Below are 27326 nucleotides of genomic sequence, written 5' to 3' on the forward strand. Positions count from 1 at the left end.
TCCCATTTTTGTCTTTGCGCCCCCGGCCGACCTCAGCCAGGGGCACACATGACAGCAGCAGACAGTACAGAACGACAGATAACCGTCATCTCATTGCCAGTTTACAATGGCAGTAGACGGTACAGAACGACTGATAACCGTCTCCGCTATCATGCAAAAGCAAATGAATGCTGCTGTGTAGCGCTGCAGTATCGCCTCTGTCAGCGGCATCCAGTACACATACGGTGACAGTGACAAAAGGCAAAACAGGCTCCATGGTTGCCATGCTATGGCGTCTGCCAGGGCAATCCAGGGAAAAAGGGCGCGAAATGATTGTCTGCCGTTGCTTTCCCGGAGGAAGGAATGACTGACGACATTTACCCAGAACCACCCGCGACAACGATTTTTGCCCCATCAGGCACTGGGATCTCAACCCAGAATTCCAAGGGGGGGGGGACTGCGGGAACTATGGGATAGCTACGGAATAGCTACCCACAGTGCAACGCTCCAGAAATCGACGCTAGCCTCGGACCATGGACGCACACCGCCGAATTAATGTGCTTAGTGTGGCCGCATGCACTCGACTTTATACAATCTGTTTTACAAAACCGGTTTATGTAAAATCGGAATAATCCCGTAGTGTAGACGTACCCATAGTGTTCAGAATCTTGCAGCTTTGAGTCCATAGTCTGAAAATCATATGGTTGAATTAGTAAGGTCTGACTACACAGGTTCTTTTCGAGTATAGCCCAAATTAATATCGTGTTTGATCAGCTTTGTCAAATGATGATTTATTTAATATAAGAAATGCTCACTTGCTTAAAAAAAAACCAAAAGAAAACCTCTAATGCCTTATACAATTCTACTCATTGCAAGCCTTCTCTTGAAAATGCTTGATTGTTGCCCTTATAAAATACCATGAAGATGAGATCTAAAAAATCAAATGCGTATCATCTCCAATCATGCTAATTGGTGTATTTTTTAATAATGTGCAGGAAAACATCGCAAAACAGGAAGAGATGTTGCAATTAAAATCATCGACAAACTAAGATTTCCAACTAAACAAGAAAGCCAACTTCGTAATGAGGTTGCAATTTTACAGGTATTTTTTAAAATTTTATTACCATTTATTTACTGTATTAACTTCACTTATCGTGATGTAAAATTCATATGATCCAATCTGGGTGATAGCTAATTTTGTTTGAATGGTGCAGTGAAGTCCTGGATAAAGATCTTAAATGTGTTAAGTGATGCTTCTTTTTGAGAAAGATTTGAAAACAACTGCTTTAAATAATTCTTACCAAAATATTACTGGCTTGGCTAATCAGCATCCATATAAAGAGCACAGAAAAAATGCACTGGGATATAATTAAATGCTACAGATGTTTATTATTGTGAGCTGGCCAGTCAATGTGCTTTTTATTGATGAGTAGTAACTGTACCTCTGTGTCATTTGATCCTGATAGATAAATGTCTGCACTTGGAATTGTAAAGTTATGTGTTTTTTCTGGCTCACAGACCACCATCAGTAAAAGCTTCACAACTTCCAGGCACAGAGCTAGCTTTTTGATTATTTGGTTTTGTGTTTAGTTTTACCCTTCTGCACTGGAGGTCTCTTCCCCATAGGACAGATTGAGCTGTTGCAGCATTGGTGTTCTGCACATTGCATGCCCTGGAAGACACTATATGATTTCTTTTAAACAGGCCCTTCCCTAAATTATCATTCAAAATCTTAAAAACTTTTTCATAGAGATACTGTCTTATCTATTGGTTCACTAGAGCAATGGGGCCTCAATCACAATTGGTTTTAAAATAATATGAAATGGGCTTAGAGACCATACATTCTGACAGGCTACCATAGAAATGAATCTGTGCATGATGGGGCGTTAATTAAAACCTAATTACCATTTTATGGTTGTAAAATGTGAGTTGAAAGTTTGCACATATGGGTGAGAAAAAATTGTAGAGTTGAAATTATGCCTAAAATGTTCAGCTGTCTATTTTTAATAAAATGGGGTGTATGGGGCCTGAAGTCTGCACAGCTATATAGAAATAGAGCTCACTACAGTATTGGGGAAAAACTCATTTGATTCAATTGCTATATTTGTCTTTAACAGAACCTTCATCATCCTGGAGTAGTAAATCTGGAGTGTATGTTTGAGACACCGGAAAGAGTGTTCGTTGTTATGGAAAAGCTCCATGGAGACATGTTGGAGATGATCTTGTCAAGTGAAAAAGGCAGATTGCCAGAACGAATAACAAAGTTTTTAATTACCCAGGTAAGAACCTAATTATAGAGCCAAGAAAGTTATTTAACATCAGGTTATCATTATTTGCTACATTTTCCTTTGTCATAATTTACACCAGTAATTTTTTTAAACCTGGTATTATATTATTAAGGCCTGTGTTGATACCTTCGTATGCCCTGCCTATCATCCCCACAGGGCCCAATCCAGTAGGCATGCTCTCAGCATGCCTAATACAGTTGAACCCTGTTATGTCGCCGGCCTAGGGGTTTGCCAAAAATAGTCCAAAAACCGATGATCGAGATAAACCCCTATCCACCCCCCCACCCCTGAACTCCCCTGCCCTCTCTCCAACACCCCCTCCCTGCCCCCTTACCGCGGTGCCTGCACGTGGCTGGATCCGGCGAAGCCGGACGGGGACTCGGAGCCGGGCAGCCAAAGAAGCAGGACCTGGTAAGCGGGCCGGGCGGCAGGCGAAGCGGGACCGGGTAAGCGGGCCGGGCGGGCGGGCGGCAGGCGAAGCGGGGACCGGGTAAGCGGGGCCGGGCGGGCGGGGACCGGGTAAGCGGGGCCGGGTATGCGGGGCCGGGCGGCGGGGACGGGCAGGGACCGGGTATACGGGGCCGGGCGGGCGGGCGGGCGGGGACGGGCAGGGACCGGGTATGCGGGGCCGGGCAGGCGGCGAAGCGGAGCCGGGCGGAGGGGCGGGCGGCAAAGCGGGGACCGGCGAAGCGGAGCCGGGTGGGCGGGCGGCAGGCAAAGCGGGGACCAGGTATGCGGGGACGGGCGGGGACGGGCAGGGACCGGGTATGCGGGGACGGGCGGGCGGGGACGGGCAGGGACCGGGTATGCGGGGACGGGCGGGGACGGGCAGGGACCGGGTATGCCCGGGCGGGCGGCGAAGCGAAGCCGGGCGGAGGGGCGGGCGGCAAAGCGGGGACCGGCGAAGCGGAGCCGGGCGGGCAGGCGGCAGGCAAAGCGGGGACCAGGTATGCGGGGACGGGCGGGGACGGGCAGGGACTGGGTATGTGGGGCCGGGCTGGCGGGGACGGGCAGGGACCGGGTATGCGGGGCCGGGCGGGCGGGGACGGGCAGGGACCGGGTATGCGGGGCCGGGCGGGCGGGCGGCGAAGCGGAGCCGGGCAGAGGGGCGGGCGGCAAAGCGGGGACCGGCGAAGCGGAGCCGGGCGGGCAGGCGGCAGGCAAAGCGGGGACCAGGTATGCGGGGCCGGGCGGCGGGGACGGGCAGGGACCGGGTATGCGGGGCCGGGCGGCGGGGACGGGCAGGGACCGGGTATGCGGGGACGGGCGGGCGGGCGGGGACGGGCCGGGACCGGGTCTGCGGGGACGGGCGGGCGAGCGAAGCGAAGGGCGGGGCGGAGGGGCGGGCGGCAAAGCGGGGACCGGCGAAGCGGAGCCGGGCGGGCAGGCGGCAGGCAAAGCGGGGACCAGGTATGCGGAGCCGGGCGGGGACGGGCAGGGACTGGGTATGCGGGGCCGGGCTGGCGGGGACGGGCAGGGACCGGGTATGCGGGGCCGGGCGGGCGGGCGGCGAAGCGGGGACCGGCGAAGCGGAGCCGGGTGGGCGGGCGGCAGGCGAAGCGGGGACCAGGTATGCGGGGCCGGGCAGGGACGGGCAGGGACCGGGTATGCGGGGCCGGGCGGGCGGGCGGCTGGGGACGCGGGGAGCGGGCGGCTGGGGAACCGCGCGGCTGGAGAGCCAGGGAGCTGGCGGCTGGGGACGCGGGGAGCCGGGCTCGAGATATTAGGGTTCGGCAAATCGACATAACAGATGAGAAACCCATAAGATAAAGAGGGAGTTTGGCGGTTCCACTTGTAAAACCTCGAGTTAATAGGATTGGCAAGTTAACCGAGGTCGAGATAAATGGGTTCGACTGTATCCACACAAGACAGTTAGGGTGGTGGGGAGATTTGAATAGAGGTTCCCTGCTTCTCAGGTGAGCACTCTAACCACTGGAGTACGATATATTCTGATGCAGGGCTCTCTGCCTCTCTTGTTGAAGCTGTTCCGCTGTAATTAAATATTAATTGGGTCAGAGACAGAATGAAAAGAACTCTATACTCCAGTAATTAGAGCACTCACTTTTCAAATCTCCTCTACTCATCAGACAGAGAAGGGGAATTGAACTGGTGTCTCCCACATCCCAGTTGAGTACCCTAGCCACTGGGCTAAAGGCATGTTTATCACTGTAGATCCAGGTGGCCCTCCCTATTTTCTTTCCACAAGCTATAATTGTTCCCAAAAAAAAAAGGCTCCTATGATATTGCTGTGAAAACTTTGAATGCACATTTTGAAAATTATAAAATGTTGAGCTTGAACAGTAGAGCTTTGCAAGCCAAACTATGAAGCACTTTTGGAGTCCCAAAATTTCAGGGGGGAAAAGTAGGACTCCAGAACTGTAGGAAAGGAATTTTGTGAAAATTTGTGAATTGTGTGTTCATTTAGAACTGTTTGGGACAAGAAGCTATCTTATTTCATGTTGTAAAGCATTTAGGAAACTTTCAGGCACTCTATAAATAATAGCCAGTGATGATAATAGAATCAATGATCCTCTGTTTATTGTTGTTGATATTACTGTCAGGAATCATATCTAAACTGAATGTTAATGATTATCTATTTCTTCATAGATCCTTGTTGCCTTGAGGCATCTTCACTTTAAAAATATTGTTCATTGTGATCTCAAGCCAGAAAATGTACTGCTAGCATCAGCCGATCCTTTCCCACAGGCAAGTGGAACATATTCTCTCTATATAAACATTGATGTATATTAAGAAGTCCCGACGTTAGATAATATTAGCTATGGTTAGGGCTCCGTGTTTGTCATGGAGGTCACGGAACCTTTCCGCAACCTTCGTGACTTTTGCGGGGGCTAGTGTGGCTGACCCTAGGGCCACCCAAGCAGCTGGCTCTAGGGCCAGCTGCTCAGGTGGCCTCGGGGACAGCTACAGCCAGCTCCACCATCTGCTGCTGGAGTGACCTGAGGCCCAGCTGCACCAGCCACTGCTCAGGCATCCCCGAACAGCTAGCTCTGGGGACCACCCAAGCAGAAGCTGGTTTGGCTTGCCTGAGCTGCAGTCCCCGGGTGGCCTGTGAAGCTGCTGCCGGCGGCGGACCCTGGGTAGCTGCTCCCCTGGTGGCAGTCCCCGGCCTGCCAGTTCAGTAGCTGCCAACAGCCCCAGCAGCTGGTGCCATGGCTGGCCCTGCCCCCGCCACACCACAGCAGTCCCCCAGGGCGTTCCCCCCCCCACAGCAGCTCACTGGGACATCCTCCCCCCACCCCAGCAGCAACCCCCGGGCTTTTCCCCCAGCAACAGCTCCTCCAGACGTTCTGCCTCCCCCACCCCCAGCAGCAGCCCCGGTGCCCCCCAGAAGCAACCCCCTTAAGATTTAGCCGGGGTATTTATAGTATAAGTCATGGACAGGTCATGGCCCATGAATTTTTATGTATTGCCCTTGACCTGTCCATGACTTTTACTAAAAATACCCGTTACTAAATTGTTGTTTTAGCTATGGTTATTTGTATGGCCCAGGAGTTTCAAAAGTGACCAGTAATTTTGTGTGCATTTGTTTGTGTGTACCCAACTAGATACATCCAAAAATCACAAGTTACTTTGAAAATCTTGGGCTCTAGTTTTTTTTGTTTGTTTGTTTTTTCCAATAATATTTGACCTGATTTTCAAAAAATCAGCCATGTCACTTTGTGTGCAGAAACTTGCAGACAATTGGACATCTAATTTATACAATATTAGAATACAATTCAGGTGTTTTACACATCCAAATGGATAGTTTTGACCATGCTGATTGGTCATTTGCACACACAGCCACAATAATCACACACCTGTCTGTCTGAAAATTAGGTCCATGATTGTGAAGAATGTGGGAAATATCTGTATTAATTTCATGATTATATTATATATATATATATATATATATATAATATATGAGAGAGAGAGAGAGAGAGACACACACATCTGTGGGTCTGGTGGTCATAGCATTTCAGGCTAAAGGGTATCTAAGGGTGAAATCAGTCTTAGTTTTGGTTGGCAAGAAAAGTAAATAGCTGTAGATATCCCCAGTTGCTGGTACTGAAATGGACAGTGGAAGTTATAATTCCTTTGAAGTTTGCTTACAGTAATGTGGAATTGGGAATCTGACTGGGCCCCTGGGGGGTTATCCCATATTGAAATCGCAGGGACTTTCAGATGAGAACTCTTAAACAAGGGGCTTGAAAGTGATTAAAAGCTGAGCCTCTGAAGAGACAGTGAGACTCAAGTCTGCAGAAGAGCAGACAACAGCTTGGTCCTTAGGAGAACAGGGAGATACCAAGACTCCATCTGGCCTATCTAACTGATTGAAGGAAATGTTAGGCTTAGCATTTACGTATTTAGGCTTTTGTTGTTGTAATCCTTTTCTCTCTACTTATGTTCCTATGGATAAATAAATACTTTATTTATTTATTTATTTATTTTTGAACAAGCTATCTGGTGTCAAAACTGTGCGTACCAACTGGTCACAGTTCCTTGATCCTGCTGAGGAAAGCACAGATGGGAAACTGTTGATCAAGGCTAACAGTGGGTTGAATTGTGTGATTCCCCTCTGAGAGAAGTGCATCCATAGGCCGGTTACTTGAAAGAGGTGCCCATGGAGAAGACCGAGAGAGACAGGACAAAGACACAGCTCACCCCTGAGCCCCAGCAATGAATTACAAAAGAATCTGAAGTAGGCAGAGAGTAAAACAAAATTAAAATGTTATTTCTGTTGATTTTACTATAACACTTTGTTCAAACAGGTAAAACTTTGTGACTTTGGCTTTGCCCGAATCATTGGAGAGAAGTCTTTCAGGCGCTCAGTAGTGGGCACACCAGCCTACCTAGCTCCAGAAGTGCTGAGAAACAAAGGCTATAATAGGTCTTTGGATATGTGGTCTGTGGGTGTCATTATTTATGTGAGCCTTAGTGGTACATTTCCATTCAATGAAGATGAAGACATTCATGACCAAATCCAGAATGCTGCTTTCATGTACCCACCAAATCCCTGGAAGGAAATCTCTCATGAAGGTAACATCCTGTTTTTGACTCTAGAATCTGCATGCCTATACAGTATAACTATATTGCCTTATATTGGGTTTTTCTCCATTTGACAAGTGACAAAAAAGAGATTAAAATTACAAATCAAATCAAGTATCATTCAGACTTTTTAAAACATCATTCTTGGTAGGCCTTCTACCATTAAGATCATTGTAATTTAACAATGAACTTTTGTGTTCTCAGTGCAGAGCTTTTTGTTATGGAAATAATAGTGTGATGCAATGAGAATTTTTCTTGAGTCTCCACAGGATTTAATATTCTGTACCTCCTGCACTGTCTGCCTTGTGGTGAAATAGTGCATTTCAGAGTATGGGGGTGCAGTGTTAGACAAAGTCTGGGCAAGAGGGCCTTGAGTGAGGGGCACAATTATGTTCATGTTCCTTAATTCTTCAGGTACTATAAGGATTAAAAGAGCACGCTGAGCTACATGTATTGTAAAAACTGGAGTGACTTCTGACCCTTGGACACCCTAGGTTCAGGCAGAAAGGATGTTTTAGAGATGCGAGGTGTGTGAGCAGCAAGTTGGAGTGCATTCTTTTCTTGCCTTACCTGCTGCTTTCACTACTGATAGTTCCTCCAGGTAGGGTTGCCACCTTTGAGGTACAAAACAACAGAACATCCATCATGGAGCTCCGCCTTTCCTGTGTGGTCTCTGCTTTCTCAATAAGTCAGGCTCCTTTGCCCTCTACTGGCCTGGCCAAGCCCAGTTCTCGAGTTGGAGGTGTTGTGGTTATGCAATGGGAGTGGTCTGAGCCAAGGTAGCCAGCAGCTGCCACCCAGATAGAGGGAGCAGAATTGTGTGGCCAGGCCAAGGCATTGGGAGGCAACCATACTTGCGTTTCTGTTGGAAGCTGTCAGGGCTAGGCACAATGTGACCCTTCCCCTTTTGGGTTGAGCTCCTTAACCCTCCCCTCCACAGCTGGAGCTTTGATCAAATTTGTGGTGAATGGTATATTATTACACAACTGAATTTTTAATGTCCCAGGAATACTTACACATTTCCTGGGACAATTGTCTCAAAAAAAAGGATGATCCTGGGAAAAGCTGGACAGGTGGTGACCCTACCTCCAGGACATTATGCCTCTGTGGGCCTAATACTGCTTACTCCCCTAGGTAGAATCAGTTTCTGGGGGCCACCTTCCACTGCTACCGAAGCATAAATGCAACTGGAGGGTGCTCTCTGCTGTTTGTGGGAAATGTTCACTTTCCCTGATTTGAGGTTGCTCTGTCTCCCTGCTGCTGCACTTACCTGCCTCTGCACCTCCTCTTCTTCCATCCCCACCTGTCTCTACAACCCACTTCTCATCTACAGATTGCTTCTGTATCTCGCCCCTCTCTGTGTAGGTGAGGTAAAAGAGTAATTAAACAATTACAGAGCAGAGGGAGTCAAACAGATTTCATATTCTGCTCCTGAAAACCAAACAGCACCACAAGAGAGACTGTGAAGGCTTAGCAGGTAGAAGTGTGAGCGCTAGTCAATGGTATCAAAGACTGCTGTTAAATATAAAAGAATCAGTATGGATAACTGACCTTGGATGTCTCTAGGGAGATCATCAACCAAGACTAGTGAAGTATCTGAACCAGGCCTAACCAAACAGGGCTGACTGAAAACTAACTGCCTTCAGGTGATAGCTGCATGACTTCACCACAAAGTGTTTGTGTGTAATGGATTTCCTCAGCCAAGTTGAGTTTCCATTTTTAAACAGTTGTTCTATCTTATTTCTCTCTCGACCCTTACATCCAAAAATATTTCTCTTTCTAAACTTCCTTGGTGAACGTTGAAGCAAAAAAAAATAGAAATAATAGAATCCTAATTTAACTACATATGACAATATATACCAGGGAGAGTTAAAGAAGTAGAATTTAAAATATCCTGGGAAGTGTTTCTCTAGTGTTTAGAACAGAGACTTGGAAGCAGGAGTTCTGGCTTTTATTGCTGTCTCTGATTCATTATGTGACTTTGGGCAAATTAACTAACTTCTCTGTGCCACCGCTGACATGTTTAAAACATATATAATAATACCTCCCTCAAAGGAGTGCTTTTAGGCCTAATTAATTGTTTATAGAGCGCTTTGAGACCCTTGGATGAAAGGTGTTAGGTAAATGAATGCATTATGTCTGTTGTTGTATTTACAGTGGCAGAATAAAGTTTGATAAAAGCAACTGAAAAAAAGAGTTAAACATTTTGTAGAAAAGTACACATAGAAAACCACCAAAATCCTCCACAACTTTTTACATTATGCATTCTGATTGAATCTGAGTGTTGTGCACGATGCTTTACTTGGCATTAGAGAGATAAGCAGACAGCAATCAACACAGAAGAGGCAGCAGGAAATTGTCTCCCACAAGTCCCCACTAAAGCAGACAGAAGATCAATCTCTACATTCACAGCTGAAGATTCTGTAGAAGCATCTTTGCAAAACCCACCTGCTGTGGTGTTATCGCTACCCTTTCCAGAGTTACAGCCTCAGTTAGGAGAGTCATCAGGTATAATTCTGCAGAATGGAGAGTCTGAGCTTGTCATATATAAAATGGGGAGAAGGGGGGAACCACCATACATTTTAACAAAAGATCATTGATTTTAAAAATTGCTTACACATTGTGGTTGTTTTATATATTTACAGTTACTTCACTGTTTGATCAGTTAGCCTGTATTGGAGATGAACTGAACCAAAATCCCCAGTCACAACAACCTGAAGTTGTTTGAATTCAGGCAGGAAATTGGAACCTGAATGCAACTCCACATTTTTAAAGCTGGATTTTATCTCTTAAAATGGACTAAACAAAACTCTCACATCTAAACACTACCCATTAACTTTAGTATGTTCAAAAACAGATGCATGCTATCCATTTGGGGGCCAGTTCTTGTCTAGATTATATTCTCGATAGTACAGTGATGGTTGAAACATACTATAGCGGGACAAAAAATAAAAACCTATCGGGAGGAGTTTCAGTTATTTTGAAATGGTGAAATGGACTAACTTTTCAATTTTTTTACATTTTCATTATTTTAATATTTTATTTTTATTAAAAATGTTATGAAAATGGTTTTGATATTAACTTTTTCCATAACTTTCAACACATATAAAAAAAGGAACATTTTTGTGAAGAAATTTGTAAAGAACATTTTTCAAAAAATAAAAATTTCAGCAGCCCTGAAGGTACCTGATGGATTTTACATTAGAAATCTGGAGACTGGGATAAGTGAATGACATAAGAAAATCATATAGCCTAATGAAGCATGCACTGACGTCTGACATGGTATACTATACCCGTGTGCAGCTGAGCAAGAACTGAAGAGACAATGAACGCATGCTGGATAAAATGTTTTCTTGAACAAAGGGATAGAGACCTAAAGGAATATTTACTTTCTTAGGATATGTCTACAGTGCAAAAAAAAATAAAAATAAAAGGCTACAGCAGTGTGTCTCAAGGCCCAGGTCTACAGACTCATGCTCGCACTGCAATGCTAAAACTAACCACGTAGGTGTTCCTGCTTGGACTGGAGTTCTGGCTCTGAAGCCTGGAAGAGGAGGTGGGTTTCAGAGCCTAAGCTCTAGCCTGAGCAGGAACACCTACACACCTATTTTTAGCACCAGGGTACAAGCACAATGTGCACAAGCCTGAGACTTGCCGTTGCAGGCTTTGTTTGCTGTTGTTGTTTTGCATTGTAGACATACCCTTAATTGACCCCAAAGAAGTTAGTTTTTGTAGCCTGTGGTCAAGTGAGAAGCCCTTTTAGGTCATATGAATTTAGGGTCTGAGGGGTTCAAGTTGGAACTAAAAGTAAGGAGATAATTGAAAATGGCTTCCAGGTCTAATGGAGATCCAGAGCTAGAAGAGAATTCTGTGGTATAACCAAGTGCATTCTGTAGCTAGTAAAATTCCTAAGATAAACCTGAATTAAACCTTGTCAAATGAAACCTGGAACAATTCAGTGGAATTCAGATTAGCTCAGGCTGGCTTGCCAGTAACTGAAGACAGAGGATATAAACAAAAGGTTGCCAGTAGATAGCAAGATGAGATGTTGAACGACATAATTAAATCTGTTTTTGTACAAAATTACCAAAGAAATTACCTCACTACCGTACCACAGATTACTTCCGTTATACACCAGAATTTAAAGGCATTGAACAGCAGCCAGCTTCCAAAGTGAAGTTAATGTGTGATTCGCATAAATAAATAAATAATGAAACAAACCACCACCTTTGTTTGTGGACACAGAGCACTTTAATGTGAAATAATTTGAGTTCACCTACAACAAATTTCAAGAGTAGGCCAGCCCTAAGACTAATATATATACTTAGCTTTTTGAGAGATACTTCTCATGAAGACAGGTTATTATTACAATACACAAAATCAGAAGTGGAGAAAATGCAGCTGCTTGGTTGTAAAGCACCTTACGTTAGAATTGTTTACCAAGTTTCTGGAGAGAATTGTTCAGTTTTGGAAGCCCAGAATGTAACAGTTCTTTCATATCATCTATCAGCTTCTTCCCCGCCCCAACCTTATGTTACTATGTTTAGTTAACAATTTTATATTCCTAAAGACATAACCTGTGTTACAATTACATCAGGTTTATAAAACAGCTAATGATACAAAGCTATAAAACATGTAGATTGGATTTTTTGGTCATTATTGTACTGTGTGCAGTTCTTAGGAAATTTTGTAATGTGTACATTTTCAAAAGGATGCTGTAAATATAATTCTGAAGATTATTTGTTTCCCAAAAAATCAATTTACATTTTATTGACTAATATGTTAAGGAGGGCAGAACCAGACACAGACATGACAGTAATAATAATATAGTGTACTGGAGAGTATTGTGTGGCTGTGCTGGGACTTTCCTTTTCTTCTTTTTGGCTTTAGAAAGTAGCAATACTTGCTTTTCTTGTTTTAAGTTGTTTTGAACTTTTAATTTATATATGAAAAAGTGACTTGAGCTTTCAAGGGGGCATTTAGGATTTTGAAAATCTAAATATATAAACCAGCATTATATAATAATACCACCTTGCTATTTTATAGAATTTGTGACCCTTTATTTCAGAGTGCCTTACAGAGGAATATATGAATATCATTGTCCCCATTTCATAGATGGACCACACACACAAAAGATTTGACATCACTCTGTGCATAATAAATGGAAAAGTGTAACTCTTTGATTACATTTCAGAATGCTGTTGTGGTTACTGAACTAGTCACCCAGGGCCAGAAAGCAAGCCAAAGGAGCAAACTGCAAAAATACTGATAACAGGCTTGTTTGTTCCAAGGAACAATGACTAGAATGGATTTGTGATTTACTAAAAACTGCTTATTGTTCCGACTTGTTGTTGTTTGTGTTTAGATGGTCAAATTCAAAGCAAAACAGATGGGGTATTAGACCAGAGCCAGAGGAAAATTGGAGAAGTAAAAAAGGTCACACTCCCTGCTTTCAGTGTATTTACATTTCTTGCTGTTTTTCCCCCTTACGACTATCTTTTATTACTTGTATTGTGGTAGCGACTCGAGATTTTAATCAAAGATCAAACTCCATTGTGTTATGCATTGTACAAAAACACTTAACCTAAAGATTATTCCTGACCATAGAGAGCACTCCCATTGGCATAATTACTCCACTTCCGCAAGAGGCAGAAGCTATGTCGGCTTTTTCACACCCCTGGGCGACGTAAATTATATTAATTTAAGCGGTAATGTAGACAAGCCCTAAGTGTACAATAACGTGGATTCAACAGACAGGGAGCACAAGTAAACAGTGCAATGATACTGGTTACCATGATAAGGAAAGGTTACAGCACACTAGCTGCCTAATCAATGAGTTTTTGTAAGCATGATAGCAGAAGAGAGTTTTAAGTAAGGATTTGAAGGAGGCAATAAAGATGGCTTTGTGGATATTTACAGAAAGCTCCTTCCATGCATTGGTGTGGGAGTAGCATGGGAGAAAGCATGAAAGTGTTTGTTGGAAAAGGGCAATCAAGACTGGAATAATTGGCAAAGTGAAGGCAGGCATCATCTTCATAGCCCATGAAAGATAGGGTGAGTATAGGCTGTGGAGGCCCTTAAAAGTGAAGGGAAGTAAAAGAAAGGGTGAGGCGGGGGAGGAATGCAAATAGAGAGGAGAGGAAAGGGATACGAGAGGAGGATATGGTCAAAATAATGAGCCATGATCTTTGCAGAAGTGTTTGGAATGGATATAAATGGGGTAAAATGAAGACAGGATTTGTCAAAGCCATAGAGGAGGAGGTTGCAGTACCGTGAGATGAGATGACATCGGAGAATTTTAGCTGTGTGAATGCAGAGGAAAGTCCAGATGTTCTGCAGGAATACATGGCAAGATTTAGACATGGCCTGGATCTAAGGGTCTACAGGAAGGATGAGTCAAGGATTATGTCTTGTTTATGATCTTGAGTGATACAGAAGATGGTTGGTGTTGACCATGGTGACAGAAGTGAGGCATTCCTAATTGTTCTTCTGTTATGGAGCCCCATCTAATTTTTTATGCTTGTGCATAGGTTAACGTTGTTCAGAAATATTCTTGCTAGGTACATCCAGTAGGTCTGAACTGCTTGAATGGAAAATGATTTTTTAAAATGTTCTCATTATGTTGAAAATCTTTACGTGATATAGAACTTTCTATTGGTAATCGTTCACTCAGCTCTGGCTGTTCTCCACATCATAATGGGCAACGCTGACATACTTTTGAGTGGTGAAAGAGAAAATACAGCCATGACACCCAGAGCATTCTCAGAGGATTTGAGCATTTATATTATGCACATGAATCACAATAATGTGTAGCATTGATTGTCATAAATGGTAGCACAATGGTGCTAAACTGACTGCATAGTCAAACTTAGTCCTGCAAAAAAACTGAGACGGGTTACATGGTCTTGGATTTATGGATGTAGTTTTCATTTTTTTAGCAACTGTCCTAACTGTAAACTCGTGGCCAGATTTTCAAAAGTGGGAGATGTTGGGTACAGAGCTGTTATTAAAAATGTGGTTCTCGGTGAAGTTGATTATTTTAGACATCTTTTGGACATTTATGAAGAATGCACTTAACTCTTCATGCTCTGTCCATTAGTTTAGTTTATGTAGTAATCTGTTGACAAAATGGATGAATCCTCTTTCTTAAAGTCCAACAGTACCACAATTTAAAGAGATCTAATGCCCTTTTCACTAAACATATTGCTTGTTTACTTTAGCACTTCTCTCATCTGTAACAATGACAATAAATTAGTCAGTTTTGTTTTCAGGATCTCTCATAATACTGGATCAATGCTTCAGCTTTTGAGTTGTGAACAATACAAGAAAGAGTGTGATTGTCTACAAAGTTTTACAGGAAGGAGAAATTTTATGTAGATATTTGTATTAGTGTTTTATTTTGCAAAATGTTAATAAAAAATAACTAAGTTTTGGTCTCAAATTTGACCTGACATTCAGGCTCTCACTTTCAGTTGGCTCACTACCTTATCAGATCTCTGAAAATTCAGTGTTTTTCCTTAAAAGGAAACCTATCCTGAAGAGGTGTTTTTTGGTTTGGGGTTTTTTTGTAATGATGAAAACATACAGCATTTTTTGAAAGAAAACTATTTTAAGTCTCCTTCAGACTACAAGGTACTTTCAAATCCACCAGACTTAAACCGAGAATTTAATTAATATCTATGACTCTGATGACCCTCTTGGATTCTGCTGTGGCATTATGTCTCAGAATTACTATAGTACTTCCCTTGTAATGTTGAGTGTATATTGTTCCTATTTCTCATTCACATTCTTTTTTGAATAAAATTATGATAAATCTTATCTCCTGAGCTGCAGAACTGTCAGCATCCTAAAGTACAGTTAGATGCCTCAGTCCATTTGGTATGTTATTACTTTTATAACCATAGGTGTATGTAACATAATGCCATCTATGTTTGATATGTCTTTTAGAAAAAATAATAAAATGATGGCAAACAAGGTATTCTCTCATTTGATGATGACCACTTCCACAATGAGTAATAGCAGTTCTTTACAATGTAAAACTATCCTGGGTTAGATACATTTATATTATGGAGGTATTGGTAGTGGCTCCATAGTTAAGGTTGAGATGAGTTTTGCAGTTGAAGCATAGATTTAACAACTTGGTTATTTATGAAAAATATATTGTCCCCAAAATTACAACACTTATTCCTTGAATACAGAATTAACTTTGAGAATTTATAAGGAAAGCTCTTAGTTTAGAAAGTAAAATTCATTAATGATGGTTCCTCAAGAAATTTAGTACCCAATATCAGAATTGTTTTTTTGCCCCCAATAATCTCATTAACAGATTGACAGACTCTTTAAAGTTCCCGTATAGTTAAAACTTATGGAAATCTTGGGCGTAAACTACATTGCTCAGGTGTGTGAAAAATCCAAGCGTACTTAAGCCAAACTAACCCCTCACATAGACAGTGTTAGGTTGACAAAAGAATTCTTCTGCCAACCTAGCTACTGCCTCTCAGGGAGGTGGATTACCTACACCAAAAGGAGAGCCCTCCCATCAGTGTAAATTCTTCTTCGAGTGATGGTCCTATTATATTCCACCAAGAGTTATGTGCCTGGAGCCAGAGCTGTTGAAAGCAGTACTGTTTGGCGGTCTGTGCATGCACCTTGTGCCGCCCTGAGGCAATAAAGGGGGCAGCGAGCTGCTGGCATCTCCAGTTCCTTCCTCCTGCTGCATGGAGCGAGTCAGAGCTTATCTCTCCTATCATCCTTGTGATGCATTTTCCAAAATTTTACAAAAATATCCTTAGTACTATTAGTAGTTTAGATTTATTATTTTGTTCTGTATTTTTTTTGTTTGAATTTTTTTTCATGCTAGATTTAGCACTGGTGATGCTGCTTCGGCGGTTTTCAATCTGTAGCGTTTGAGTCTGATATCTGATTATTTTAAAACCTGATTAAAAAGAAAAAAAAAATCAGTCTCCAAGTGTATCCTCTCTGACGCACTGCAACCTTGTCATGGTGGAGAGGCTTATGTGGGCTAAAGACCCTCAGAGTTACATCATGTGGAGCTTCCATATTCCTGGTAGGGTCCCCCTTTGCAAGCAGGTCTGAGATGAGACTCCTTACTAACCACTATTGGGGTCTTTTGAAGTTTGGACCGTGGAGTAGGCGCATATAGAGGACTGTGACAGGTTGGGACTCACAACCTGGCACCTCCCGCTCGTGACTCCGGGAATTAGCTCTGTCCAGTGGAGCACCCCCTCCTGGTGGTGTCCTGTCCGTTGTTCTGACCTCGGTTGGCGTCTCTGGCGTTGCTCCCTGCTCGGCAGCATCCTCTTCGCTCCGGCAGTGCCCCTTAGTCCATCCGCACCCCCTTCCGGGGGTCGGTGTTCAGCAGTCCTACACCCCAGCCACCATGTTCAACCACACCCTTTGAGTCCAATCCCTCTTGTCAGGGATCTGGCATAGTATAATGGCCGCTCCCTACAGCCAATGGCTGGGTGTACTGCAAGGCGGGGAAGGAGGAGACCCAGGCCCGACCTCTACTCTGGGTCCCAGCCCATGGACCCTCTGGTGGCAGCCTCGCTGTCCTCCTTCTCTCCCCTCATCTGTCTGTTTCCCTGGGCCGCTTTCCCTACGGCCCCTTGCACCCGCTAGGCCCTTCCCTTCAGGGCCGGCAGCCTGGCAGCCTCCGGCCTAGAGCTCCCTAGCCTCCGCGAGCCTGGCCAGCACTGCACTGTCCACGGTGCTAGTCTCCCACCCTTGGAGACTGACCTTCCCCTGTTGAAGGCCTGGGACAGACTGACTGCTCCTTTCCTGGGCAGCCTTCTTATAGGGCTGAGCCTGGCCCTGATTTGCTGTCTCCAAACTGGGCCCTGATTGGCTCCCAATAAGCCCTTCTGTAATTGGCTCCCTGTCTGCGCAGGCGCCCTGGCCTGCCGCAGCCCACACTCTCAGGGAGTGGGGCAGTCCGCCCCACTACAAGGACCTTTAGTACTCTGCAGCTGTGAAGGCGGATAAGGGCTGCAGCAGGAGGGAGGCCCGTGGCTGTCCTGGTTCTCCTAGACCCTAGGTCAGGGTTTTCCTCCTGTCAAGTCTCGTGTGGTCAATTCCTGCACACCGGTTTCCCCACATTAAAAGGTTTCATGTGCAGGCCTCTGCCAAAAGGCTCACACAAAGCCCTGCAGTGACGGACGAGTGGCAGTGAAGACAGGAGAAGTGATCTCTGGGAATCTTTAGTCATAAATTTGCATGCAGGTGGCAGCCATATGACAGTTGTCTTTTGCTTGGATGAGACAGAAGTGCATTTTGGCAGCAGCAACTGTGTCTGAGCGGGTCTTTTTAGGATCCCCTCCGTGCACCCCAAATGGGGAGGGGACTAGAAAAGTTGCCCCAAACGTAGGCTGTCTCACACTCTTCCAACCGGATGACCCCATCCAGTGGGATCACTGAACTCTGCAGCCAAAACAAGAGATAGGACAATGAATTTCACCACCTGGAATGTCTGCACTCTTATGGACTCTCAGCACAGTGAATGCTCAGAAGGAAGAACTGTCATAATTGCCAGAGAACTGGCAAGACTCAACATTGACATTGCAACTCTTAGTGAGACCTGCTGAACCATTGCGGGCCAATTAAAAGAATGGAGTTGGCTACACCTTCTTTTGGAAAGGAAAGCCACCTGAAGAGAGAGACATTCATAGGATTGGCTTTGCCATCAAAAATACGATCACCAGTCAGCTTTTGGAGCTTCCCATGGGGCTCAATGAGCGTCTCATGACTCTTCTGCTCAAGCTCAGCAACAGCCAATATGCCACAGTCATTGGTGCATACGCCCCAACACTTGATGAGGAAGACAACAAGGAGCAATTTTATAGTGCTCTTGATGCAATCCTCACAGCCACACCTAAGGCAGACAAACTCCTGGGAGATACATCCTTGCTCCAAACACTGACACCTCCTTGACTATGTTATAATCAGAACTTAAGATTACACAGATGTCCATATAACACAACCTATGAGAGGTACAGATCACTGTTGGACAGACCATTGATTAGTAAGATCAATCATATGCCTGCAGCTCCACCACACCGCAAACACCCCAAGACTAAGCAAATGCGGTACAACAGCAAAGCACTTCAGGACCAAGCCAGCTGCAAGATGTTCCAGCAACACCTGTCTGAGAAACTCTCTAACTTGCCTGATATCATCATTGACACTCAAGAGCATGGGAATCACAGTGCTGAAACTATAGGATATTCCATTCATCAGCACCAAGACTGGTTTGACTAAAACAACGAGGAAATCCTAGCATTAATTCAGTGGCAAAGAACTGCATTCTATAACTGGCAAAATTATTCCTCTAACCAACAAAAATATGAGGCTTATTACCTGCTCAAAGACAAAGTCCAAAGGAGGCTATGTGACATCAAAAATAAGTGGTGGCAAGAAAAGGCCTCTGAGATCCAGGGTTTCGTAGACCAGGATGACATGGAAAGTTTCTTTCGAGCAACAAAAGCTATACATGGGCCAAACTGCTAAGGCCCAACCCCTTTACATTCCCAGGATGGCACCACTCTCCTCAAGGAAAATGCAGCAATTAAACAACACTAGAAGGAACACTTTGAGAGCCTACTAAGGGCATGGCTATACTTGCAGATGTAAAGCGTTTTGCGTTAAACCAGCCTTCGTAGAGCGCAGTAGGGAAAGCACTGCAATCTGTCCACACTGACAGCTTCAAGCACACTGGCATGGCCACATTTGCAGCACTTGCAGCGGCATTGGTAGTGGTGCATTATGGACAGCTATCCCAGCATGCAAGTGATGTCAACGTGCTTTTAAAATGGGAGGGGTGGGGTGTAGTGTGACAGGGAGTGTGTTGTGTGTATGTGGGGGGAGAGAGTGGGTTTTTTGGGGGGCTGAGAGCATGTCAGCATGCTGTCTTGTAAGTTCAGACAGCAGCAGACTTCCCCCTCCTGCCCGCCTCTCTCTCTCTCTCTCTCTCACACACACACAGCATTCCACAGTAATGGCTTGCATGCCGGCTGTCAGAAACAGAGCTTTGAAAGGGCTTTTCCACATTCCTACAGGAGTTCAAAACAATGACAAGAGTGGCCACTTGACTTAAGGGGATTATGGGACGTTTCCGGAGGCTGATCAGAGCGCAGTAATGCAACATTCACACTGACGCCCGGGCATTGTAGCCAAGACGCAGCAAATGTTATTCCTCTCACCAAGGCGGAGTACCAGCAGTGCTGTAGCCACGGAGTCAGAGCGCTCTACGTGCCTTGCCAGCATGGATGGGTAGTGAGCTAGTGCGCCCAGGGCTCCTTTATTGCGCTGTAACTCACAAGTGTAGCCAAGCCCTTAGCCGCGAATCCACAGTCTCTGAAGACATCATCGAGTCTGTTTCACAACACTCGGCAATGGAACACCTTCCTGATCCCCCATCTTTTGAGGAAGTCTGGCGTGCCATCACCCAGATAGAAAAAAAATCACAAGACACCAGGCCCAGGCGGAATCCCAGCTGAGGTTTTTAAAGCTGGTGGAACAATGCTCCAGCACAAACTTTGCCAACTCCTCAACAAAATCTGAACCTGTGAAGAAATTCTACCAGACTTTAAGAATGCCAACATTGTTACAATATTCAAGAAAAGGGACATATCTTTGTGTGGGAACTACAAAGGTATTGCTCTCCTCTCCATCACAGGGAAGATCCTTGCCCGGATCCTACTAAACCGCCTTCTCCCCTTTGCCGAGGAACTCCTCCCCAAATCACAGTCTGGCTTCAGGTTATCCTGAGGCATAACTGACATGATTTTCATGGCATGACAAATTCAGGAGAAGTGCAGAGAGTAACACCAGGAACTATTCATGGCATTCATCGATCTAACCAAGGCCTTTGACTCTTATCAATCGTGATGCCCTATGGAAGGTGCTGTGTAGGTTTGGCTGTCCACAGAAATTCATTTCCATCATCAGACTACTCTATGATGGAAAGACTGCCACCATTTTGTGCAATGGCTCAGAGACCAAACCATTCATCATTCGCACTGGTGTCAAGCAGGGCTGTGTCATTGCTCCAACACTTTTCTACATTTACCTTGCTGTGATCCTGATTCTCATCCGTGACCACCCTCTTGATGGAATTGGGATTGAGTATCATATGGATGGCCAAATCCTCAATCTCTGACATCTTCAAACAAAATCTCAGATCACGAGAATTGGCATCACTGACCTTCAGTATGGATATGACTGTGTCATTCTCTCTCTCTCACACACGCGCGCGCGCACACACACACACACGCCAACCTGCAAAGTACCCTAAATCTTTTTGCAGATGCCTATCACAGCCTGGGTCTCTCGCTCTCTCTCAACATTGGGAAAAACAAGGTACTCTACCCAGTCCTCACCTGCACAAACTACTCTTCGTACTCCACAAATCACCATTGGTGGAGAATGCCTGGAGAATGTGGACCATTTTCCATACTTTCGCGGCCACCTCTCCCAAACAGCCAGCCTTGACAAAGAAATTGAATACAGGATCCACTGTGCCAGTACATCCTTTGGAAAACTATTCAAATGAGTTTTCAATTATAGGGATCTGCAAACAAGCACCAAGATCTTGGTTTACAAGGCAGTTGTCATCCCCACCCTTCTCTGGGTGTGAGACCTGAGTAACTTACAGACAACATCTCAAGCAGCTGGAGTGGTTCCAACAGTGCTGCCTCAGGACTCAGGAGGATTCTCAGGATCAACCGGGAAGACCGACACACTAACATCAGCATTCTCTCTGCAGCCAACATCAGTAATATAGACGTGCAGGTCATGAAACACCAACTCTGCATGTCTGGCCACTGTGTACGTAAGCCTGACACTCGCCTCCCAAAGCAGTACTCTTCTCTCAGCTAAGTGAGGGAAGAAGGGCTCGCAGAGGGTAGCAGAAGCATTTCAAAGACATACTGAAAGTACATCTTAAAAAGGGAGGCATCAACCCAACAAATTGAGAGGACTTGGTGTGGAAAACAACACAGTGGTGCCACACCATCCACCAAGTCACAGCTTAGTTTGAGGAGAACAGACGTACTCATGAGACAGAGAAATGATAAAGGAGGAAAGAAAGGGCTCAACAGTCCAGCCAACAACGATGTGTCCTCCAAGATTCCACCTGTCAGTCCTGTGGGAAAATCTGTCGGGCATGAATTGGGCTCCTCAAACACTTAAAAATCCACCAATGAACCCCCTTGTCAGACATCATCCTCACATCGAGGGATAGCCGAAGAGTGACTTTGTGAATCTCCAATACTTTAATAATGCAATTCAATCAACACAGATATTATAGGTCTATTTTCAGAATTCTTTCCATTGTTTGACTTGCCCTTTTTAAAAAGAACTCATATTGAGGTTGAAAAAAATGTATTATCTTCGAGAACTCATAGGTGAGGTCTCATACAATGGCAGACGGGCAAACATAGCACCTATCTTTAAAAAAGGGAACAAAGAGGACCCAGGAAATTATAGACCACTAAATCAATTTGTAAGCACCTAAAAAATAATAAGGTAATAAGTAATAGTCAACATGTGCCACGCTTCAAAGTTCAATTCAGACCAATGGCGGAGGGAGTTGTCACCACTTGCCGTACAGCCCTGGGTGCCTTTCAGTGCTTTGCTGCTGTAGCTGTCAGCCAAGGACACTCACAGCCAACCCACAAGTATTCAGGTCACCCCCTGAGTGTCTGTGTGCTAAACAGCTCTGGTTTAGCAGCCGGCCTACAACCCCACACTGGCTTTCACCAGGCTTGGCTACAACCAGCAAGGTGACCTCAACACACTCCCAGTACCAAATTTCCACAAAACCATGTGCCCTGAAGTGTCCAGCCCTCTCCTGGACAGCTCAGGGGAATTAAAAGGTTTGTTGCTTGTTTAAAGAGACAAAAGCACATTGCAGCTTATTAATGTAACGGGGGTAAATACATTCTTCCCTTCAAACACAGCACTCAGTTGGTTTGTAGTAACAAACAATTAACAATAGGACATAGGTTAAGTGATCCAACTGAAAGGAATAAAGCTAGAAAGGATTACAAGCAATCAAAGTGAGGACATGCATCCGAAAGAGTAAAACTTAATCTAGCAAGATACAGGCTTTGTTCTATGTGGTTTGCTCACCAAATCTTCCTTCTTCCAAGTCATGACTGACTTTCCCGTAGTCAGGGCCTTTCACAGAAGTACAAGATGGTGTCTTCCTAGATGAAGAATCTTTTCCTGAGCACATTTCTCACGTATAATCAGTTCTCAGAGACTTCATCTCCCCACCCCTCTTGCTTGAAGGACCCATCTTTCTAAGATTGCAAGAGCTCTGTTCCCTTGTGTGTGTATAGCAATGGATACCAAAGATGGCTTCCGCCCTTGCTTGTATCTTCCAAAGTTCAATGACCTTGTTTCAAGAGGCAGAGTGACCTCATCCTGTTTTCCCGTTCCTGTGGGCTTCCCACTGGCTGTAAATTAGGCTTCCAGTGTTTGATTCCACCATGCTAAAATTTACATAGAAGAGAGGTAAATAGCTCTCTCAGTCACTCCTGTCTGGCTGGTTTTTGCTTTGTTTGGAAACAGACGGTAAAGCCTAATATCAATGAGTATCCATAATTCCTTATACAGTGTTAATATATATATTTTACAGTGCTGTTAATCACTAGTGTATTATAGGCTTTCATAAACACCTCACTTGACAAACATTTATAATACAGTAATATTATATATTTTTAGCATTGTTTACTTTATATGTAAGTGGACCTTCATTGTCTTTGACTGACAACCAGGCAGATCATAGAAGTAAATACACAATAAATTCCTTTGTTTAAGGCAGAGCTGATTAGCAACTCCCTTTTGATATGCCTGGCTTAAACACATTTTAGTCATCATTCCAGAATAGATCCATAACTCTTAATACACACATCCCACAAGAATATTAATGATCATTAGTTATTAGTATTACATGACACCTTTTGGGTACAGATTATAACCACACTGAATTGGTCAGACCAGCCGAAACTTATTATCTGAGACCTATGAACCCCTTCCTGCCATACATTTTTATATTTCAGCATGATGTGTTCTGAAATTATTTTTTTCAGCTATTGATCTCATAAATAATTTGCTGCAAGTGAAAATGAGGAAGCGCTACAGTGTGGACAAGACGCTAAGCCACCCATGGTTACAGGTAAAGCTGCACTTAATGCTTTTTCCCTCCTTCTGTATGCATATTTAGATTCTAAACATGAACAATTTTTGGCCTTTTAACAGAGAAGAAGCTGTAAACCCTGATCATTTTCTCAATTTTAGGCAGCCTTTTCCCTGTGCACAGGATATTATTTATTGTTAAGATAGCAAAGTTTCATATTACTAAGACTTCATTACTTTTACAAAATATGCTACTTTACAATACACTAGTGTACTATGAAATACCATACAAAATTAAGCTTGTCAAACTAACTGAACAACATACATTTTGTGCTGTAGAATCTTTTTTTTTAAAAATCCTGATCTTAAACCCATTATAATTGATAGAAAGACATTCACTTCAGTGTGCTTTGGATCAGGTCCTAATTTGCTTATTTACACAGCTAATTAACTGGCAGCAGGTCTCCCATGCATTAGTGTGAATTAGCAAAGGTCTGCTGTGTCTTCAAGGAGAATACAGCACTGTTATTATTTTTAATGAAAGGAAATTTTGCAAGTGTTAAAGCTGTTCCTAAACTTTATGTCCAACAGTACCAGTTTCTCACACTGAGTCGTAGGCTTTACTATCCAATGGAACTGTCTTCCAGTCAGTTATATGTTGAGACTTAAGTTGGAAGCAGCCAAAACCTGTTGCAGGGTAAAATACAGAAAACTAACTGGATGCAGGCAGTGGGTGTGCATTGAGTCCCCTATCAGAGAGGTTTACCATTCAGCACCTGATTCCGCAAGGTATTGAAAGTCCTTAATCTTCCACTGAAGTCAATAAGCATTCAGAGAGGTGCCTGCAAAGCACCCTTCAAAAGAAGTGGAGAATGTTCATCACTTCACAGGAACAAGTTGTAAGAGTGGGGTGTGAGGGAGACAGTTGTGTTCCTCATGAGCCTGAAGTACTGGCATGTATATTAGGAGCTCCTAGACTGTACTGGTATGTAGGCTTCATTTACAAAGTTATCGTTTATAGTCATGAGGCAGTGAGAATCCTGGGGTCATAGAAGCATTTGCCCCTAACCATTTGGAGATATGTACTTTTCCCCCTCATTCTGTAAAAGGCTCAGGAGTAAGTAGCTTCTTATACAGCCCCCACGATTGTGAAATTTAATCACCTCCCACAGATACAAAGTGTACTGACAGGAATATTTCTGTCTATCTTCTCCTATTGCCAGGGACTAGATATTTATAAACTATTTTAGCTACTGTTTGAGTGAAAAACCAAAATAAATCACAACAATGAATGTGGAGGTGCTTTGTTTGTAGCAAGCCTGTAAGCCACTACTATTAATGATTACTGAATCTGTCATATTGTTCAGTTGTTTTACAGGCTATGTAATTTTTCCACACCACATTTTCCTTTTAATTGGTCATGAATTAGTCTTTTTGCTCTCTTATGAAAAGATACTTACATTGGTAATAGAGCCTCTTCCACCCTTGTACATCTCTCTCTTAAATATCAACATCTCCATTAGGAACCAGCTATAAAACTCAGTTTCTGAATTAAATTTTATATTTTGGGATGTTTGTCCCAGCCCACTAGCATTTGTTGCCATTTCTCTCTATCCTGCAAATCAGACTGACTACATTTCCTATTTTAACAAATTTAATAAGATTCCCAATGTCTGTTAATCTAGGTATTACATTGCCCGCCTCACCATAGTATTTGAGCTATGTAATTAATGGATTTTTCTCCTTTATACTACCCCTATTGACATAGGGATTCCCATTTTACAGATGCGGAATGGAGGCAGAAGCAGAGCGAATCAGAGCAACCGCTCTGAGCCCCATGCTTTGCGGTGCTCCGCAGGCCCACGCTATTGGCCAGTGTAGTCAGTCCCGAAAGTGACTTCTGCCCTGGGCCCCGCTCCACACTAGGGATAGCCCTTGGCACAGGGTAGATTAATTAAATTTCCCCAAGTCACAAGAAATCTGAGTTTGGAATTAAGCAAGGGCTCAAGTCCCAGTTTAATGCCCTATACCCCCTTTCTCCCCGTAAAATTGGCTGTGCAAATAACGTCAAGGCTTTATTGTCAACCCAAACAAATTGATGCTGGCTTAGGGTTTGAAAAATCAGAGCCTCGTGTCCAAGCCCTGATCTTGTCACCTAGTACTATACACTGAGATTATGAAACTGCCTTGTCTATCATATATTTGATGTGGTATATAGAATATAAACTGGCTGGGGCAAAGAAAGAGCTTGGTACAGTCCCCTATGCATTGTATACCTGGTGGGAAGGGACATCAATCTGATTTGCTATCTGTGCTTTTTTTTCCCCTTGCAGTTCTATTCAAATGATATAAGAGCCCCTAGTCTGCCATTACAGCCCATGTAAGGCATAATAGCGCCTTCTGGGACATCTTTGTACTACTCCAATGGTACAGTGCATTATCACACAGTCTAATCAAATGAATTTACTAAACAATCATATGGAAAAAAATTGATAACCATCAATGCAGGCTAATTTCATGCTAGAGTAATTACTCCGGTCAGAAGAAACAATGTAAGAAGAAAGCAAGGCATTTAGATTGCAAAACTGAATGATACATCTCACACTACTGGGGGAAGGATTACTTGTTTTTACAAATACTCAAACTAATACTTCCCTTTTTGGTTTTTCATGCAGGACTATCAAACCTGGTTAGATTTAAGAGAGCTTGAAAGTAAAATCGGAGAACGCTACATCACCCATGAAAGCGATGACTCACGATGGGAACAGTATGCAGGAGAGCATGATTTGCAGTATCCAGCACATCTTATCAATCCAAGTGCTAACCACAAGGAAAATACTGAGCCAGAGGAAGCAGAGATGAAAGCCCTCAGTGAGCGTGTCAGCATCCTTTAAGTTGCATCCCCTATCATCTGTCAAAACACTGTGGAATTAATAAATACATACGGTCAGGTTTAACATTTGCCTTGCAGAACTGCCATTATTTTCTGTCAGATGGGAACAAAGCTGTTATACTGTTACCACTGTTGATGCATCCAAGTTGCCAAGACAAATCAACAGAAGCATTTTTATTTTGTGTGACCAACTGTGTTGTATTAACAAAAGTTCCCAGACACACTAAACTTGTTATTGTGAATAATTCATGTATTAAATGCATTAAAACCTGTCTCCGCTGTGCCTTTGCAAACTAGTGTTTTTCTTACTTGAGCCTCGTATTGGTAAGAGAGAACCTTTCCATACCTATCTCTGTTGTGTGTGCACCATTAGTATTGTAAGTGTAAGCAAACTCTTGAAGAGTAGATTATTACTGCTGTTCTGTGAACAACTTCTACCATTTGGATAAAGTGTTTATTTGCTATGGAAAAAATATATTGAGATAAAGATATAAAAAAGCATGAAAATAACAAATTACATAATACTGTACAGTTTCAAGTCAGATGCACCGTCTGTGTATGTGTATTTATATAGACACAAGCACGCACACACATGGTGCAACCTGCTCTAAAGCCTAAATGCCTTAGTAATGTAAACTGCAGTATACATCAGTTGTATTTCCCCTTTTCTTAAAACATTCTGCTCTAACATGTAAATTTAGAAGCTGAACCACATGTTGCCTTTGTGTATGTTTTCAATAAAAAGTCTTGTTGAAATAGATCTGTTTGATGGTGATTCTTTTTAAGTTATCCTGAGTTGCTTTTCCTGGTTTGGTTGGGACTAGGACTAGGAGCATCTTTCAGATTATTCTTTCAGCCTGTGGAAGTGAGTTATATGGAACCACTGAGGGAGCCTTTCCATGTGGGAGCAGGAATGTGCCATCTGCAGAGCAAGGATGAGTTGTATAGTTAAAAATTAC

The 27326-nt window shown here is 43.6% G+C and overlaps 1 protein-coding gene across 6 annotated transcripts in view; it reads left to right on the forward strand.

The window, feature by feature from the left end:
• PRKD1 (protein kinase D1) overlaps positions 1-27088 on the forward strand; it is a 294163-nt gene extending 267075 nt beyond the window's left edge. For 5 of the 6 annotated variants that reach the window (XM_045016460.1, XM_045016461.1, XM_045016462.1 and 2 more), the window contains 6 exons: positions 975-1081; positions 2097-2258; positions 4875-4973; positions 7037-7304; positions 23429-23514; positions 26150-27088. In XM_045016460.1, coding sequence (XP_044872395.1) covers positions 975-1081; positions 2097-2258; positions 4875-4973; positions 7037-7304; positions 23429-23514; positions 26150-26368 — 941 coding nt within the window. In that variant the 3' untranslated portion in view covers positions 26369-27088. Of the gene's footprint in view, positions 1-974; positions 1082-2096; positions 2259-4874; positions 4974-7036; positions 7305-8879; positions 9061-23428; positions 23515-26149 lie in introns of those variants that run through there. The other variant, XM_045016463.1, reaches the window with a different exon arrangement.
• The last annotated feature ends 238 nt before the right edge of the window (positions 27089-27326 follow it).

Source organism: Mauremys mutica, chromosome 4 (assembly GCF_020497125.1).
Source record: "Mauremys mutica isolate MM-2020 ecotype Southern chromosome 4, ASM2049712v1, whole genome shotgun sequence".
Classification (NCBI taxonomy): domain Eukaryota; kingdom Metazoa; phylum Chordata; order Testudines; family Geoemydidae; genus Mauremys; species Mauremys mutica.